Source organism: Tachyglossus aculeatus, chromosome 19 (assembly GCF_015852505.1).
Source record: "Tachyglossus aculeatus isolate mTacAcu1 chromosome 19, mTacAcu1.pri, whole genome shotgun sequence".
Taxonomy (NCBI): Eukaryota; Metazoa; Chordata; class Mammalia; order Monotremata; family Tachyglossidae; genus Tachyglossus; species Tachyglossus aculeatus.
In genome coordinates this window covers 33,159,935-33,178,950 of record NC_052084.1, presented here as the reverse complement: position 1 = coordinate 33,178,950, position 19,016 = coordinate 33,159,935, and the positions used below count along the sequence as shown (strand labels likewise).

Below are 19,016 nucleotides of genomic sequence, written 5' to 3'. Positions count from 1 at the left end.
TTCTTTGCTGATTCTGTTACATTTTACTTTTCCAAGTGCTTAGTACATATTAAGAGCTCAAGAAATATGATGAATTGATTAATTGATTTTACCATTTTGGTCCAAGAAGTCATTTCGTGCCTCTCGTTTGTAATTTATCCAAAGTCCCGTCCCCCCCCCTCCCCCAACCCCCGGAATATATTTCAACTTTCCATCTGCCCTCCTCCTGGGGGATCGTATGCAATGTTCATGCCACCCACTGTGATCCGAAATGTTTCCCTTTGTTTGTGTGGAAAGACCAAGAAGGCCCAGGCCACAGCCGCCCCCTCCTCCCCCACCAGACTGAAGCAACTTCGTCACGGATCTGTATGTTGAGCCGAGAACTGAGCTAAGGGCAACCATGGCACGGTCCTGTCTCTCAGCAGCACGAGAGCGATGTCACAGAGGAGGCATTGTGATCCATGTGGAGGGTTCCCTGCCCCCTCACCCTACTCCACCGTTTTGTGAGTGTAACCCAGTACCCACTCTTGGTCTTCCCCTGCCTGCGCCTCCCATCAGAATGAGAAATAGGACCTAACTTAAGGGTAACGTAAAGGTGTTTAATTGTGTTTAAGCGCTTACTACCTGTCAAGCACTGTACCAAGGACTGGGGTTGATACAAAGTAATCAGGAGGGACCCATTCCCTGTCCCTCATGAGGCGCACAGGCTAAGTAGGAGGGAGGACAGGTACTAAACTCCCATTTTACAGATGAGGCGCAGAGAAGTTAAGCGACTTGCCCCAAATCACTCAAAGGGCAGGCAACAGATTTGGAATTAGAGCTGAGGTCTTTTGACTCCCGGGCCGTACTCTTCCCCATCTTTGCAGAAGCCGGCAGTACAAACGGGTACCGGGTTCTGGACTCCGAACCCCAAAGAGAGGACTCCGGGTTCCCACTTCTGGCTCCTTCCTGCGCTGTCCATCCTTCTAATGAGGGCCTTTCAGAAAAATGAGCTGGCACGTGTGAAGAGTCCACTGAAGGTCACAACTACATGAGTCACTCTGTGTCACTGCAGCACAATCTCCAGGTGAGGGGGTGGAGAAAGAGGAAGTGAACGGTGTCTGCTTTCATTATGATGCAGGGTCTGGAGGGGTGCTTCTGCACAGTGAGCAGAGACCGTCGCCGGACCCACCCTTTGGAGTGGTGTTTCATCACTACCCTGAGACACGTCCTCTTGTCCTCGATAGGGGCAGGGAGGAGGGATAAATATGAGTGCGGCTATTTATTCGGAATTTCCTCTTCGCAAATTATTAAGCAGGAATCAAACTCAAAACACACACTGACAGTGGGGCAATCCCTCTCGGGAGTTGGTTACTGGAACACCACACTCTGGTAAGCAAAGCACCATTTTGGGGGCAGTCTCCTTATCACTCTTCATTCCATCAGTCATATGTAATGATAATAATAATAATAATAATAGCATTTATTAAGTGCTTACTATGTGCAAAGCACTGTTCTAAATGCTGGGGAGGTTACAAGGTGATCAGGTTGTCCCATATGGGGCTCACAGTCAATCCCCATTTTATAGATAACTGAGGCCCAGAGAATAATAATAATAATAATAATAATAATAATAATAATGGTATTTATTAAGTGCTTACTATGTGTAAAGCACTGTTCTAAGCGCTGGGCAGGTTACAAGGTGATCAGGTTGTCCCACATGGGGCTCACAATCTTAATCCCCATTTTACGGATGAGATAACTGAGGCCCAGAATAATAATAATAATGGTATTTATTATGCGCTTACTATATAAGCTCCTTGTGGGTAGGGGACATGTCTACCAACTCGATTGCATTGAAATCAATCAGTCATTGATATTTGTTGAGTGCTTACTGTGTGCAAAGAGCTCTCCTTAGCACTTGGGAGAGTACACTATAATAGAGGTGGTAGATATGTTCTCTGCCTACAATAATAATAATAATTGTGGTATTTGTTAAGTGCTTACCATGTGCCAAGCGCCGTTCTCAGCACAAGAGTAGATACAAGGTTATCATTGTGTCCCACCTGGGGCTAACAGTCTTAATCCCCATTTTACAGATGAGGTAACGGAGGCACAGAGAAGTTAAGTGACTTGTCCAAAGTCATGCAGCTGATAATAAAGTGGCGGAGTGGGATTAGAACCCACAACCTCTGACTCCCAAGCCTGTGCTCCTGCCACTAAGCCATGCTGCTTCGTGGCTGATTATTACTATTATTAGGGGTAGCTCTAGTGGATAGAGCACGGACCTGGGGAGTCACAAGGACCTGGGTTCTAATCCCAGCTCCACCACTTGTCTGCTGTATGACAGCAAGTCAAGTCTCTGGGCCTTAGTTACCTCATCTGTAAAATGGGGATTGAGAAATCTGTAAAACCTTTAAAATTTGTAAAATGGGGACTGAGCTCGTAGAACAGTGCTCTGCTCTTAGTAAGCACTCAGTAAATATGATTGAATGAACTGAGACAGTGAACCCTTTGTAGAGCAGGGTCTATGTCCAACCTGCCGCAGCCCTTAGTGCAGTACCCGGCACATAGCGAGCGCTTAACAAATACGATTTAAAAACCAAAAAAGGGGTAAGAGAAGGTTTGCCAGCCATGTACACAGCTCCAAATAGTAGAGTAGTTACCCTGGGAGCAGAAGCCAGCTGCAGGCAGTGAGCAAGAGAGGCAGCAGCCATAGGCCAGAGCAAAAAGTTGCTTGCTTGCACCTTGATGCCTAGTTCCATGGCTCAGAAGGGGTGCCCGTGTTCACGGGGCCCCCGAAAGACCCCACACCCCTCCTGCTTTGCTCCAGAGCTGCTGCATTACCCGTCACTCCCTTTCATTTATTGTCGTATTTATTGAGTGCTTACTGTGTGCAGAGCACCGTACAAAGCGCTTGGGAAGTACAAATCGGCAACATATCGAGACGGTCCCTACCCAACAACGGGATCACAATCTAGAAGGGGGAGACAGACAACAAAACCCACACAGACACAAAGTATCCAGGTAGGGGAGAGATTGAGTTTTGAAAATGCACCAGGATTGTCATGGCTAAACCCAGCTGGCACCCAATAAGGCTTGAAGACATAATCTACCAGTGCAGTGGGTAACTTCCTAGCCCTGAGTGGGATGGGGTGGGCAAGTCTTTTCCCTCTTTTCCCTCCTGGCTTCAGTTTCTCTTCAGTCTGCTGTGCCTGGATCAGTTTTCTAAAAAAACCATTCAGTTCACATCTCCCCATTCCTCAGGAACCTCCAGGGGTTGCCCATCTACCTCCGCATCGAACAGAAAGAGTCAGCTTTAAGGCACTCAGTCAGCTCTCTCACCTCCTACCGGACTCCGTTGATCTGCTATAACCCAGCCTGCCCACTTTGCTCCTCTAAAGCCCATCTGTTCTCTGTACCTCATTCTCATCTATCTCACCACCAAACCCTTGCCCACATCCTCCTGTTGACCAGGAACACCCTGCCCTATATGAGAGACCATCCCTCTCCTCACCTTCAAAACCATACTAATATCACATCTCCTCCAAGAGGCCTTCCCCAATTAAGCCCTCATTTCTCCTACACCCTCTCCCTTTTACTTCACCTGTGCAGTAGGATCTGAACCCTGTAAGCCCTTGATTTTCACTTAACCCTCAGCCCCACTGCGCTTACGTACATGTCCGTAATTTATTTTGTCTGCCTCCTCCTCTAGACTGTAAAATCCTCTTGGGCAGGGAACGTGTCCATCAGCGCTTTTGTGTTGTACTTTCCCAAGTGTCTAGAACATTGCTCTGCACATAGTAAGAGCTCAATAAATACCACTGATTGAATAAATAGTTCCTGCCCCTTCCTTCAGCATTCTCAAACCTGTTCAGGGAGGACCACTGAGAAAACACTTCGTGGAAGAGCTGTGGGTCCTCGGGAGGGTGGAAGCATGGTTGAACATCTCTGCCGGGATCAAAAGTTATCACCAGGGTGCTTTGGGAGGTGTATCGACTCAGACTTTATGTCGGATAGTTTATTGCAGTGGTATGTGCGGGTTGCAGGCTGCAGTGCGCCAAGTAATCAGTGGTATTCATTGAACGCTTACTGTGTGCAGAGCACCGTACTAAGCACTAGGGAGAGTACACCAGAGCAATATATCAGATACATTCCCTGCCCACAACGAGCTTACACTCTAGAGGGGCTGTAAACAGTCCCCTGGGCATCTGAAAATTAATGCTACCCGCAACATGTGGGATTTACTCCAGGGAGAAGGCTTAGGCACTGCGTAAGTCAAGCCTGTTGAAATTATATTGGAAATATCCCAAATCAAGCGCCGCTCTGTGCAGATTTCGTCTCACTTCACGAGAGCGTCTCTTCCGGTAGTAACCCAAAAAGGTGATACAGCACTTCCCAAGTCGAAGGGAAAAGAGCGAAATCTGCGTCTTACAGATGTTCTCACCGATCCACCCCACACCAGTTGTAAACATGTTTGCAAGATGTGAACAAGACAACCTGTTTACACGGGGAAGTATCTAAAAAAGCAAACAGAACTATCACCCAGATCAGTCATTGTGATCAAAGTGCCGACAATTATTAGGGTGTAAAGGGAACTGATGACTCAACTTAGCACTGCCGCGGTCTCCAGATTTCAGTTTCGCAAATGAGTTTCTTTTCAGGAATATTCTTTATTTGACACAAATCCGATTTTTCTTTCAAAAACATTTTCTCGATTTTCGTCAAACCGAAATCCTCGGGATCCCCTTGAAAGCGACCGTCGGCGGGGCCTGGGGAAGGGGGCTCCACTCGCCTGGTGCTGCCAACACATGTGAGACCCCCTTGAGCTCCTGGTAGAATTCCGGACCCCCGGGGAGGGGCATCAGAGGGTCCAGAGGCCAAATCGCTCTTCCTTCCCATCTCCGCCACTTACCCGATTAGTCAGATGCAGCACAGAAACTCTCCAGCTCTGAGGTGGTGGAAAAGAACTTTCTGAATCAATCAAAGTGGGTTATTTTGATCATTTCGCCTAGTTCGGGTATTTTGGGCAGCACCGTATGTGAGTTCAAATCAGTGACTCAGACGTCGAGATACACAACTCTCGACGGTGGCTGGAAATCAACTCTAAAACCTGAAGCAAAGTGCCGGCCATAGCATTCAATTTTGTGTGTAATAATAATAATAATAATGGCATTTATTAAGCACTTACTATGTGCAAAGCACTGTTCTGAGTGCTGGGGAGGTTATGAGGTGATCAAGTTGTCCCACGCGGGACTCACAGTCTTAATCCCCATTTTACAGATGAGGTAACTGAGATACAGAGAAGTGAAGTGACTTGCCCAAAGTCACAGCTGACAATTGGCGGAGCTGGGATTTGAATCCATGACCTCTGACTCCAAAGCCCGTGCTCTTTCCACTGAGCCACTCTGCTTCTCGTGTGTGTGAGTGTGCTTATACACATGAGTGAGTGAGGGGATTTTGAGTCCCAGCATTTAGATTATGAGCAGGGATTGGGAAGATGCATCTCAATGAGTTTCTGGGAATCTCTTTCTCCAGGGGCACCATGGTGGAATTCCCTGGCACTTGAACCTTTGAGATTTAACTGTGGCTATTTAATGAATAATGCGATTGCCTGCAGTGCCTTGGATTCTACTGGGGCATTTGAGAGGACTTGCTAGGAGGCTTAAGTGAGAGAAGTTCTGGCAAATTTGATTTCATTAAAGAAAATCACAGAATGAACAGCCTACTCACTCCCCTCTTCCCTCCACATCAGTATTTGTGAAGTTTGTCCTTTGATACTAACAGACTCTCTGCTGTAGAAATCCCTTTTTGCAATAATAATAATTGTGGTACTTGTTAGACCCTTACTATATGCCAAACATTGTTCTGAGCACTGGAGTAGATACAGGTTAATCAGGTTGGACCCAATCCCTTTCCCACATGGGGCTCACAGTCTGAAGTAGGATGGAGGAGAGGGATTTAACTCACATTTTATAGATGAGAAAACAGAGGCACAGAGAAGTTAAGTGGCTTGCCCAAGGTCACACAGCAGACATGTGGCAGAGCCAGAATTAGAACCCAGGTCAGTTTACTCCCAGGCCTGTGCTCTTTCTACTAAGAGTGATGGCTGTTTCCCTAGAGAACCATTCACAAGAAACCCTTGGCAAAAGATTTATTTGCCAATATTCCCAAGTAGGGAATGAGTAAATGAGTAAATTCTCCCTTTGCTGGCCTGTTTCTAGAAAACACATGGGGAGTTGTGCTTTATTGAACGCTGTGGTTGAAGGAAGTAGTAAATCAGCATTTTTTGTTTGTTTGTCCAAGATGCAGAGGTGCCCAGTTTAGAGAAATAACAAAAGGCAAACTTTGTTTCTGTTTACCAGAGACCCTTGCGGTTCCTCTCTCGAGGCCCGGAAAACAAGGATTAATATTTTGTGGAGGAACTTGATAGGTAAAGAGAGAATTTTGTTAACTAGAAAACCCTGTTCCTCCCTCCTTCTCCCTCCCCCAAAAAACACAAGTCCTGGGGCTCTGCATCCCTTAATTCATGTTAGAGTGTTCACTGCCTCTGTTTCAGGGACCAGGGTGTGAACATATGGAAAAAGTGAGAGGGAGGGTGTTTACCAATTGGGAACAGAAATCTTTCTTTGAAACATGCTAACCAGCATCCAAGTGGAAAAGTTGTAAGCAAAGCATTGGAAGGGAGCATAGTTTGTAACACTAAATAATTTGGGTAGTTAGTAATAGATCGAGAGGTGATTTGGGTACCACAGAGTCACAAGATCTGCCATTAATGCGTCATAACAGTCCATCATGCCCAGCCCTGTTTCCAATTCTGGCAGTTGGGTGTTTTAAAGGAACTTGGGTTCTAATCGTGGCTCCGCCATTTGCCTTGCTGTGTGATCTAGTCACTTAGCCTCTCCGTACCTGTTTACTCATCTGGGAAATGGGGACAAAATAGTGAATAGTGGCATATTGGATAGAGCCCCAGACTGGGAGTCAGAAGGTCACGTGTTCCAATCCTGGCTCCATGTGATTTTGGGTGAGTCACTTCACTTCCCTGTGCCTCAGTTACCTCATCCGTAAAATGGGGATTGAGACTTTGAGCCCTACATAGGAGAGAGACTGTGTCCAAACCGATTTGCTTGTATCCACCCCAACGCAGTGCCTGGCACATAGTAAGCGCTTGGCACATAGTAAGCGCTTAACATTCTGGACCTTAAAGCTGCTGTGGGCAGGGATTGTCTCTATTTGTTGCTGAATTGTACTTCCCAAGCCCTTAGTTCAGTGCTCTGCACACAGTAAGCGCTCAATAAATACGATTGAGTGAATGAATGAAATACCACTATTATTATTATTACCTGTCCCAGTGCTAAAAACAGTACTTTGGCTCATAGTAAGCACTTAATACCGTAAGTATTATTATTATTATTCTCCCTTCCCTCTTAGTCTTTGAGCTCCACATGGGACAGGGACTCTGTCCAATCTGATTATTTCGTATCTACCCCAGCGCTTAGTACAAAGCTCTGCGCATTACTAAACACTTAACAAATATTATTGTTATCAATAATAACAGTAAGCAATAATATCATCCATATGTGGGTTGCCCCGTTTGGCATCAAACGTAATCGGTATAGCTGTCCCATGGACACCTTTACCTTTCTCCCTCCTTATCTCTAACTTCTGTAATTCTTTCCCCGTGAAAGAGCGCCACAGATTTGCCACACATTACCTCCCTCTTTGTTTCTTAGCAGCGGGTACGATGACTTCGTATTTTTTAACGTGGCTTTCTGTTGACATGCAGTCCTGCCCAGATTAACGTCGTGAAACACGTCTCAGACCGCATCAGTCATCGAAACTCCCAATGGCTGCCGTCTCCTTTGACCCCAAACAAAAGCTCCTTGCCGTTGGTTGACTTCAAGGCCGTCTACCGGCCATCTCCATTTTACACGTCAGCTCCTCGACCCGCCACTCTCCAGTTCTCACCCTTCATTCTGACTCATCCCAGACTCACTAGACTCCACCTTTTTCAACTCTCTCCAACTTTCATCTCACCCCGCTTTAACTCTTTGTTCGCACTATTCTCCTGGGCTGGAACTCCCCCCAGCCCCACCCCAAGCCCCCTAGATCACAGTTCTTCCCCAACTTCTAAGTCCTCTTAAAAATCCCACTTTGTCCCAGAACTCTGAGGTGTAAACATTTAGTACAGTGCCCTATACACAGCAAGTGCTCAATAAATCCCTTTGACCGATAGCAACTTAGCCTTCCTATATGTATTGATTTATACGTATTCTCGACCACTTGTGTATACATACATAGCTATTTATTCTAATTCCACTATTTTAAAATTTGTGTTTTTTTGCATCTGTCTCCTCTGTGTATCCTCTCCTTGTGGTCAGAGGATATGTTTTGGACTTCCATTGTGCTAATAGGGTTCATTGCCTTCAGGGGTTGCTCAATAAGTACCATTACTTTTGCAAAGTAATTTGAAAATTCATTGTACTGGAACAGCCTCCGCTTTAGGTACATACTTTAAAAAATAAAACGAGCTACTGATTGCGCAGCTTGGGTTAGTCCGGTGTTAGTCAATAAATATGATTGAAAGAAAGGAAGAGGGGTTGTGATGTTGTTGGCCTCATATTTCTCCTTGCAGTGACTAGCAATAACAGTGCTTGACACATATTAAGCACTTAACAAATACCATCATTATTACTGCTCAGACTTTTCCAGGCTGCTTGTGGGAACGTAAGCCAGGAGTGCCCCATCGCAAGCCCTCCTGTTTTAGCACCCTGAAGTTAAAAGATATACTGCCCATGGCCTATGATCTCCATCTTCAAATTGCCAGCTGTCATTTAAAAAAATCAGATTACCTCCAAAGAGCATGGGCTGGGAGTTGAAAGACCCGAGTTTGAATCCCAACTCCGCCGCTGGCCTTCTTTGTGACCTGGGGTAGGTCACTTCCCTTCTCTGTGCCTCAGTTTCCTCATCTGTAAAAATGGTGATTCAAAACCTGTTCTCCCTCCCTCTGCGGCTGTGAGCTCCACATGAGACAGGGATTGTGGCTGGCCTTTTCATAATACTTAGCACAATGCCCGCACATAGAAAGTGCTTAATAAAAGCCACCGTTATGATTGTTCTTATTGGCACCCCGAAAAAAGTAAAAATAAAAAGAGGAAAATTTGGGGTATCCTGCCTGGAACACATCCTGGGTGAGGCAGAGCTGTTCCAAAGAAAATACCAGAATTGTACTTTCTCATTTTTTATTTTTTATTCTAGATCAGTATAACATGGCTTTTTTGAGTAATATATTTGACGCCAGTTGCTCTTTGTCATTTTAAAAACTTGGGGGTTAAAAAGCAGCCCGTCAGTCTATGAGTGTATGGCTATTTGTAAGTTCTTAATAAGTACCATATGACTCTATGTTTAGAGTTAACGTTGCCATCAGATTCCAGGAACTTCGTGCTAAAGTGAAACAGAATCTTGTGATATGACTTCATGCTGAACGTTTTCTCAGTGCAGTGTGAACAAGCCTTTTTTTTTCTTTTAAAAGGTGTCTGTTAAGCACTTACTGCATGCCAGGCTCGGTACTGTACAAGTAAATCCAAGTGAGCCGGGTTGGACACGGTCTCTGTTCCCCGTGGGGCTCAAAGTCTTCATCCCCATTTTACAGATGAGGTAACTGAGGCTCAGAGAAGTTGAGTGGCTCGCCCAAGGTCACCCAGCAGACAAATGGTGGAGCCGGGATTAGAACCCAGGTCCTCCTGACTCCCAAGCCTGTGCTCCATTCATTCATTCAGTCAGTCGTATTTATTGAGCACTTACTGTGTGCAGAGCACTGTACTAAGCGCTTGGGAAGTACAAGTTGGCAACATATAGAGACGGTTCCTACCCAACACGGGCTCCATCCACCAGGCCACACTGCTTTAATCCTGAAGCGCGGCTCCCTTGGCCTTGGAATGCCCTCCCTCCACACATCTGCCAAGCTAGCTCTCTTCCTCCCTTCAAAGCCCTACTGAGAGCTCACCTCCTCCAGGAAGCCTTCCCACACTGAGCCCCCTTTTTCCTCTCCCCTTCCCCATCCCCCCCGCCCTACCTCCTTCCCCTCCCCGCAGCACCTGGATATATGTTTGTACAGATTTATTACTCGATTGATTCTACTTGTACATATTTACTATTCTATTTATTTTGTCAATGATGTGCATCTAGCTTTACTGCTATTTATTCCAATGACTTGACACCTGACCACATGTTTTGTTTTGTTGTCTGTCTCCCCCTTCTAGACTGTGACCCCTTTCTTGGGTAGGGACCGTCTCTATATGTTGCCAACTTGGACTTCCCAAGCGCTTAGTACAGCGCTCTGCACACAGTAAGTGCTTAATAAATCCGATTGAATGAATGAATGTGTGTGTGATGTAGAGAGAGAGAATTACAGGCATAGAGAGAGTTATCAGAGACTTATCAGAAACCCTACGAGGCAGGGGTCTAGGCAGTGGAAAACCCAAAAAGGACACTTGAAGCTGGGAAGCCCTACCAATTCTTCTCTACCCCCTGCGTTCTTTCGGCCACAGGTCTTTGGAGAGACAGTGTGAGTCAGTTCACAGTTGAGGTTTCCACCCCAGGTCGACCAACCATCTGAATGCCAGCATTCAGCGGGGAGGGAGTCCCTTCCCAACCACGAGCTCTAAACCCCAGTCTTCCTCTCCCCTTGAAGGTCCTCCAGTTGGAGGTAACAGGCAAACCTCCATTCGACCCGAGATGGAGTCTGAAGGTGTGCCCGCTCCGCCAATTGTCAGCTGTGTGACTTTGGGCAAGTCACTTAAATTCTCTGGACCTCAGTTACCTCATCTGTAAGAGTTACCTCCTACCTCACCTCCCTTCTCTCCTTCTACTGCCCAGCCCGCACCCTCCGCTCCTCCACCACTAATCTCCTCACTGTACCTCGCTCTCGCCTGTCCCGCCATCGACCCCCGGCCCACGTCATCCCCCGGGCCTGGAATGCCCTGCTCCCTCTGCCCATCCGCCAAGCTAGCTCTCTTCCTCCCTTCAAGGCCCTGCTGAGAGCTCACCTCCTCCAGGAGGCCTTCCCAGACTGAGCCCCTTCTTTCCTCTCCCCCTCGTCCCCCTCTCCATCCCCCCGTCTTACCTCCTTCCCTTCCCCACAGCACCTGTATATATGTATATATGGTTGTACATATTTATTACTCTATTTATTTATTTTACTTGTACATTTCTATCCTACTTATTTTATTTTGTTGGTATGTTTGGTTCTGTTCTCTGTCTCCCCCTTTTAGACTGTGAGCCCACTGTTGGGTAGGGACTGTCTCTATGTGATGCCAATTTGTACTTCCCAAGCGCTTAGTACAGTGCTCTGCACATAGTAAGCGCTCAATAAATACAATTGATTGATTGATTGATTGATGGGGATTAAGACCGTGAGCCCCCCGTGGGACAACCTGATCACCTTGTAACCTCCCCAGCTCTTAGAACAGTGCTTTGCACAGAGTAAGTGCTTAATAAATGCCATCATCATCATCCTTCCTTGTAGCACAACCCCAGCAGGTAGGGAGAACCTAGTGGATGGAGCACGGGCCTGGGAATCAGAAGGGTTCCCAATCCCGGCCCTGCCACTCGTCTGCTGGCTGGCCTTGGGCAGGTCACTTAACTTCTCTGTGCCAGTTACCTCATCTGTAAAATAAGGATTAAGACTGTGAGCCCCAGGGGGGACAACCTGATTACTTTGTATCTACCAGTGCTTAGAACAGTGCTTGGTACGTAGTAAGCGCTTAACAAATACCATAATTATTATTCTCTGAACCTCTGTTACCTCATCTGGAAAATGGGGATTAAGACTGTGAGCCCCATGTGGGGGAGAGACTGAGTCCTACCCGATTAACTCGTGTCTACCCTAACGCTTAGTACAGTGTCTGACACGTAACAATCACGTAACAAATACTGTTAAAAAGTGGATGCTGCAGAAGCAGTGGGAAGGACGGGAGAATGTGGAAATAGAGTGGACAGGTTGAAAGAGGAAAGAGCACAGCCTAGTTTTTTTCTTAGGGACTTGATTTCATTTGCTCCAAAGTTTTGGGTTTTTTTTTTTTGCTTTGCTTCTTTAAACACAAACAAACGGCTCCCTCTTGAGTTTTCTGAAAGGGGACCCACGGAGAGAGAGAGAGTAGTAAACTAGACGGTAGCTCTAGACTGTAATCTCCTTGAGGGCAAGGAACGTGTCACCAACTCTTGTTATATCGTACTCTCTCCCAAGTGCTTAGTCCGGGGCTCTGAACCCTGTAGGCACTCAGTAAATACCATCGATTGACTGACGGTCAGTAAGCAGCGAGCTGGGACCATGAGCCCGTTGTTGGGTAGGGACCGTCTCTATATGTTGCCAACTTGTACTTCCCAAGCGCTTAGTACAGTGCTCTGCACCCAGTAAGCGCTCAATAAATACGATTGAATGAATGAATGAATACCCTGAACTCTACCGCTGGGAGAAAACACCCACCCTTCAAATGGGGTTCCACCTGTCTGCTGTGTGACCTTGGGCAAATCACTTACCTTCTCTGGGCCTCAGTTACCTCATCTGAATAAGACTGTGAGCCCCATGTGGGACACGGACTGTGTCCAACCTGATTAACTTGTATCTACCCCAGCACTTAGAACGGTTCCTGGCACATAGTAAGCACCTACCAAATACCCTTTTTTTAAAAAAAAGTTCCCCCACCCCCCGTTTGCAGTTGAGAATGCACTTAGAAGATTTATGGCTTTTTCTGTAGTCAAATACCATTTCCTTTTTCTCAGCAGCCAAGAGCGGGGCCTCCTTGCACTAACAGGAATGGCTTCACAGAAGCAACCACATCTGGGAGCTACTGCTCGACTTGGAAATGAATGAAATCTGTCCCCTCCAGATAGCTTCTGGGCCCTGTCTGTTTCTCCCCCCTGCCCGCCGCCCCAGGTCTCCTTGACAGTAAAGATGAAGAAATGAAAACACAGAATGCTTTCACACTTAGTTGTCGAGGTATCGTCTCTGCTCACCCACCACTGTCTCCGAAGAGTGTTCTGGTGAAGGGCTGAGCATTTATTCATTCATTCAGCCAGTCAGTCATATTTATTGAGTGCTTACTGTGTGCAGAGCACTCTACTAAGTGCTTGGGAAGTACAAGTCCGCAAATATAGAGATGGTCCCTACCCAACAACGGGCTCACAGTCTAGAAGGGGGAAACAGACGACAAAACAAAACATGTAGACAGGTGAACAGCATTAAACCTTGCTGTTAAGCAGGTAGCCCGAAATGAATGGGAGACAGTAGGGAAAGGGTGAATACTGAGTGGAAGAATCCTGGGGTTTCCGGGGCCCAAGGAAGAGGGGCCAGGCAGGAAGATGGGCCGGTTGCCAAGGTTCGAGGTGAACTGTTTCAAAAGGAACTAGGAAGCATTAATCAATCAATCAAACAATCATATTTATTGAGCGCTTACTGTGTGCAGAGCACTGTACTAAGCGCTTGGGAAGTACAAGGTGGCAACATATAGAGACAGTCCCTACCGAACAGTGGGCTCACAGTCTAGAAAATTACAAAATTACAAAATGGAGGGGCAACCAGAAGCAGCGTGGTCTAGTAGAAAGAGCACGGGCCCGGGAATCTCCTAGACTGTGAGCCCACTGTTGGGTGGGACCGTCTCTATATGTTGCCAACTTGTACTTCCCACGCACTTAGTATAGTGCTCTGCACACAGTAAGCGCTCAATAAATACGATTGAATGAATAAATGAATCAAGAGACCTGGGTTCTAAACCCGGCTCTGCCACTTGCCTGCCGGCTACCCAGGGTGAGTCGCTTTAACTTTTCTGAGCCTCAGATTCCTTATCTGTGAAATGGGGATTCAGTACCCATCCTCCCTCCCCCTTAGCCTGTCAGCCCCATTTGGGATGTGGACTGTGTCTGATCCGATTGGATTGAATCTACCGCAGTGTTTAGCACAGTGTTGGCATACAGTAATCTCTCTAGACTGTAAACTCGTTGTGGGCAGGGAATGTGTCTGTTTGTTGAATTGCACTCTCCCGAGCGCTTAGTACAGGGCTCTACACACAGTAAGTGCTCAGTAAATGCGACTGAATAAATATGCTCAAGTGAATTTAGCATACCACATCATTTTTAAATTATTATTGTTATTGTTATGATATCATGTTTATGGGGGTGGTTGACCTTACAGGACCTATAACCATAACAATTTTGTATGTACCCCAGCGCTTAGTACAAAGCTCTGCGCTTTACTAAACAATAAATATTATTGTTATCAACAATAACAGTAAGCAATAATATCATTCATGTGTGGGTTCCCCCGTTTGGCAGCAAACATAATCAGTATGTCTCTTCTGGTCCCACTCTAATAGAGCCTTTGTCACTTATGATGATGATGATGCTGATGGCATTTATTTAGGCGCTTACTATGTGCAAAGCGTTGTTCTAAGCACTGGGGAGGTTACAAGGTGATCAGGTTGTCCCAAGGGAGGCTCACAGTCTTAATCCCCATTTTTACAGATGGGAGAACTGAGGCCCAGAGCAGTGAAGTGACTTGCCCAAAGTCACACAGCTGATAATTGGCAGAGCTGGGATTTGAACCCATGACCTCTGGCTCCAAAGCCCGGGCTCTTTTCCACTGAGCCACGCTGCTTCTCTAAAGCTTGGATTTGCTTGGATTCTAAACCCTGCTCTGTGATGTCGGCCAAGTTATTTCACTTCTCTGTGCCTCAGTTACCTCATCTGTAAAATGGGAAAAAAATCCAACTCCTGCCTACTTAGACTGTGATCCCTATGTAGGACAGAGACTGTGTCCAACCTGATGAACTTGTAGATACCCACAGTGCTTGGCACATAGTAAATGCTTAATAAGTGCCAAAACTTTTTTCTTCCTTCTCTGGAACAGGGATGATATATATATATATATATATAATGGCATTAATTAAGCACTTACTATGTGCAAAGCACTGTTCTAAGCACTGTGGAGGTTACAAGGTGATCAGGTTGTCCCACGGGGGGCTCACAGACTTAATCCCCTTTTTACAGATGAGGTAGCTGAGGCAAAGAGAAGTGAAGTGACTTGCCCAAAGTCACACAGCTGATAGTTGATGGAGCCGGGATTTGAACCCATGACCTCTGACTCCAAAGCCGGTGCTCTTTCCATTGAGCCACGCCGCTTCTCCAAGCAGAAAATGACACGGTATAAAAAGCCATTTCTGCCACACTGGGGATTTTGGTGATTACCAGAACACTACATGCAATCCTCTGAGACACCACAAATTTCAGGAAATGATCCATTTCTTGCTTTGTTTTTGGCCTGGGGTTCCTTTTTTATTGTAAACTGCTCTTCCTCTGGGGTGTGATTATTAAGGAAAGTTTATTTTACCGTTTCCTAATATTTTTTTAAGCCTCTTCCTCCACCCCTTCCATTTTCTTTCCCTGAAATGGAAGAGTGCAGTGGTGTGCCCTGGCTCAAGATGTTCAGTAGAGTGCAGGGTGTTCGACTGTAGGCGTCAAAACTCTTACTTTCATGTGTTGATCTTGTGTAAAACCCGAGGGCTTCTTCGAGGGGGTCAGAGAGAAGCCCCGAAGAAAACCCACTTCTCCCGGGTGTGTGTGTTTGCCGTCAGGATGGTCCATGGAAGAGCTGACGACAGAGTTCTTTCTTTGTTAGCAGATTTCGCCCGAAACTATCGATGCGTTTTGCAGATGAGGTGGGTGTGCTTAGCAGCCCTCAGGGCCAGCTCTCAGACCGTTGCACGCTCATCCACCCTTGTCTCTGGTCATGGCCACAGCACTCTTGGAGGAACCAGGGGAGCCACCGGTTTCTGCGTATACCATCTAGTAGCCTTTGCATTTCCAGGGAGGCAACGTGGAAAAACGTGGAAAGAGCGGCGAGTCAGGAGGCACTAGTTCTAATAGTGCTCAAGCAGCATGACCCTAGGAGAAAGAGCATTACCCTGGGAGTCCGAGGACCTGGGGTCTAATCCCGGCTCCGCCACTCGCCCGTGTCCCCGTCTAGACTGTAAGCTCATTACAGTCTCATTAAGCTCTTTTAGACTGTGAGCCCACTGTTGGGTAGGGACTGTCTCTATATGTTGCCAATTTGTACTTCCCAAGCGCTTAGTACAGTGCTCTGCACATAGTAAGCGCTCAATAAATACGATTGATGGTGATGATGATTATGCCAGGGAACGTGTCTGTCAATTCTGTTGGACTGTACTCTCCCAAGTGCTTAGTACAGTGCTCTGCACATGGCAAGCGCTCAGTAAATACCGTTGATTGATTCTAATCCTAGCTCTGCTTTTTGCTTGCCATATGCCCCTGGGCAAGTCACTTTTCTCTGTGCGTCTGTTTCCTCATCTGTCAAATTCCTCCCTCCAATCGATGGTATTTATACACAAGTGCTGTGAGGAGGGACAATGGGAAGGGGAGGGGGAACTGAGGAAAAGGGGGGCTTCGTCAAGCCTCCATCTCTCCGGTCTAACAAGTCCTCATTTCTTCAACGTCTCCCCGTAGGAGAGCTGATCGATCAATCAGTCAGTCAATCAGTGGTGTTTATTGAGCGCTTACTATGTGCAGAGCACTGTACTAAGCACTCGGGAGAGTACAGACCAACAGAGGTTGTGGACACGTTCCCCGCCCACGAGGAGCTTGTAGTCATCTCCGGATCATCCAGACTGCCCTCCTCTGAACCGTCCCCGCGCCAGAGTTCAGTCCATAGAAGGTAGGGCCTTTCTTGGGATCGTTCACTCACTCTGATCAATCAGTGGTATTTAGTGAGCTGATCGATCAATCAGTCAGTCAATCAGTGGTGTTTTTTGAGGGCTTACTATGTGCAGAGTACCATACTAAGCAACTGGGGGAGGACAGTACAGAAAAGCACAGGCCTGGGAGCCAGAAGGACTTGGGTTCTGATCCTGGCTCCGCCGCTTGTCTGCTGTGTGACCTTGGTAAAATCACATCTCTGTGCCTCAGTTACCTCATCTGTGAAATGGGGGTTAAGACTGTGAGCCCCATGTCCAACCTGATTAGCCTGTATACATCTCAGCGCTTAGTACGGCGTCTGGTGCATAGTAAGCGCATAGCAAATGCCATAAAAGAATGGGGTCTGCCCCATTATAATAAGTGCTCGTAAAGTTGAAAGGGCAGGGGATGAGCCGAAGATGAAATCAACTGGACCTAGTAGGTTCCCCACTAGATTATAAGCCCCTTGGGGGCAGAAATCATGCCTACCAATTCTGTTATATTGTGTTATCTCAAGCACAGTGAGGGCTCAGTAAATACGATTGATTGAAATGGAGCAAAGAGGCCAAGGGTTTCAAATGGTAGCCCAAAGGGAAGGTTCTCCTTCACCCGACGCGAGCCCCCGAGGGTCTCCTGATGCCTCCCTGACAACCTGAATTTGCAACCCTCACTAAGGGGACTTTCTGCGCCCACTGTAATAATAATAATAATGGTATTTGTTAAGTGCTTACTATGTGCCAAGCACCATTCTAAGTCATGGGGTAATCGGGTTTTCCCCACAGTCTTAATCCCCGTTTAGCAGATGAGGTAACTGAGGCCCAGAGAAGTGAAGTGACTTGCTCAAGGTCACACAGCAGACAAGTACAGCTGCACTGTTAGCTAATAATAGGTGTACCCTGGAGACGCTTTTGTTTCAGATTATCTTGACCTGCCTTTCGAGTGAGGAATTCTGTTGGGGAAAGAAAGCTATTCAATCAAGCAAGCAAGCAGCGGTATTTGATGAGCCCTTGCTATGTGCGGAACACTGTCCTGAGTGCTCGGCAGAGCACAGTAGGATAAGGGAATGTGAATTATTCGATGAGGTGCCCACTAAATCTGGACAAATACCAGGATCATAAGCTCCTTGTGGACAGGGACCATGCCTACCAACTCTATCGTATTGTCCTCTCCCAAGTGCTTAATATAATGCTCTGCACATAGTAAGCGCTCAATAAATACGATTGATTGATTGATTGGAAGAACAAAGTCATATTTGGCCAACGAGTTGATCCACCTAATTTATGGTATTTGTTGAGCGCTTACTGTGTGCCAAGCACTCTACTTAGCTCTGCGGTAGTTATAAGATCATCGGGTGGTGATGATGATTGCCGATTGTACCCTGGTGAAAGCAGTTTTCTGAGCACGAGAATGGTCATCCAGGTTGGAACAGGGTTCCCAGGGAAGCGATAATTGTTGGACTTGGTTTTCTGCCCTTCTTTTTCTTGGAACCACAGGGACTGGCTCTTTTTCACCAAAAGCTTGGGTCGATTTTGCTAAAGGAAACCACCGGCGATCAGAAATGATCCTGAAGAAAATCTGAATAGGTGTTAGAGTTCTCCTGGACTCAAGGCTTTAGGGGAGAGCCCGGGCATTAGTGTGGCCCAGGCTGGAAGCGGAGAGGATTCTTAGGTTTTCTTGATCCCCCCCCCCCACCTCCCCTCCCCATTCTTCCGATCATGGGCTGATTCACGGGCCATGATGTGTGGCGAAGAAGAAGCAACACAGCTTCCAAAACACCCAGACAGAACAGGGGAGCGAAGAGTACTTTTACCATGCAAATCAGACAGCTTCGCTCTACTCATCGGTACTTTTTGTTTCCCTAATTAGGTGGAAGCCCGTTGACTTGCCACAGGCTTTCCCCCCCTCAACATTTTGGGGTCCCCACTTGGAGTGATGGCTATAGCCTTCTCATTGCCCCAGTCATCCAGTCCCCTGAGCCGTGAGGATCCAAGGCAGCGCAGGACCTAGAAAAATTACATGTAAGTTTGGGTTCCGATTCCTCCTCCCAAGCAAAATAGTGTAGGCGGCTAGGAATCGTGAGAACGTTTGATCGGGGGATAAAAGCCCATCAAGAATTTTAGTTTTAAAAATGAGTCTAAAAGTTGTCATCGGTGTCTCCTTTTAAGAAAAGTACGATGGAGAACACGTAGCTCAGGAGGAAGATTGGTCTCTATTTCCATCGCTTGGGTGATATGAGAAGCAACGCAGCAAAGGCCCGGGAGCCAGAAGGTCGTGGGTTCTAATCCTGGCTCCACCGCTTGTCTGCTGTGGGG

General features: G+C 46.8%; 1 protein-coding gene across 1 annotated transcript in view; it reads left to right on the top strand.

The window, feature by feature from the left end:
* Nucleotides 1-505: 505 nt before the first annotated feature.
* Nucleotides 506-19,016, top strand: part of BACH2 (BTB domain and CNC homolog 2) — a 111,217-nt gene continuing 92,706 nt past the window's right edge. Inside the window, 2 exon segments of the mRNA XM_038761149.1 lie at nucleotides 506-563; nucleotides 846-1,045. Of these exon segments, the coding sequence (XP_038617077.1) occupies nucleotides 1,010-1,045 (36 nt within the window). The 5' untranslated portion in view covers nucleotides 506-563; nucleotides 846-1,009.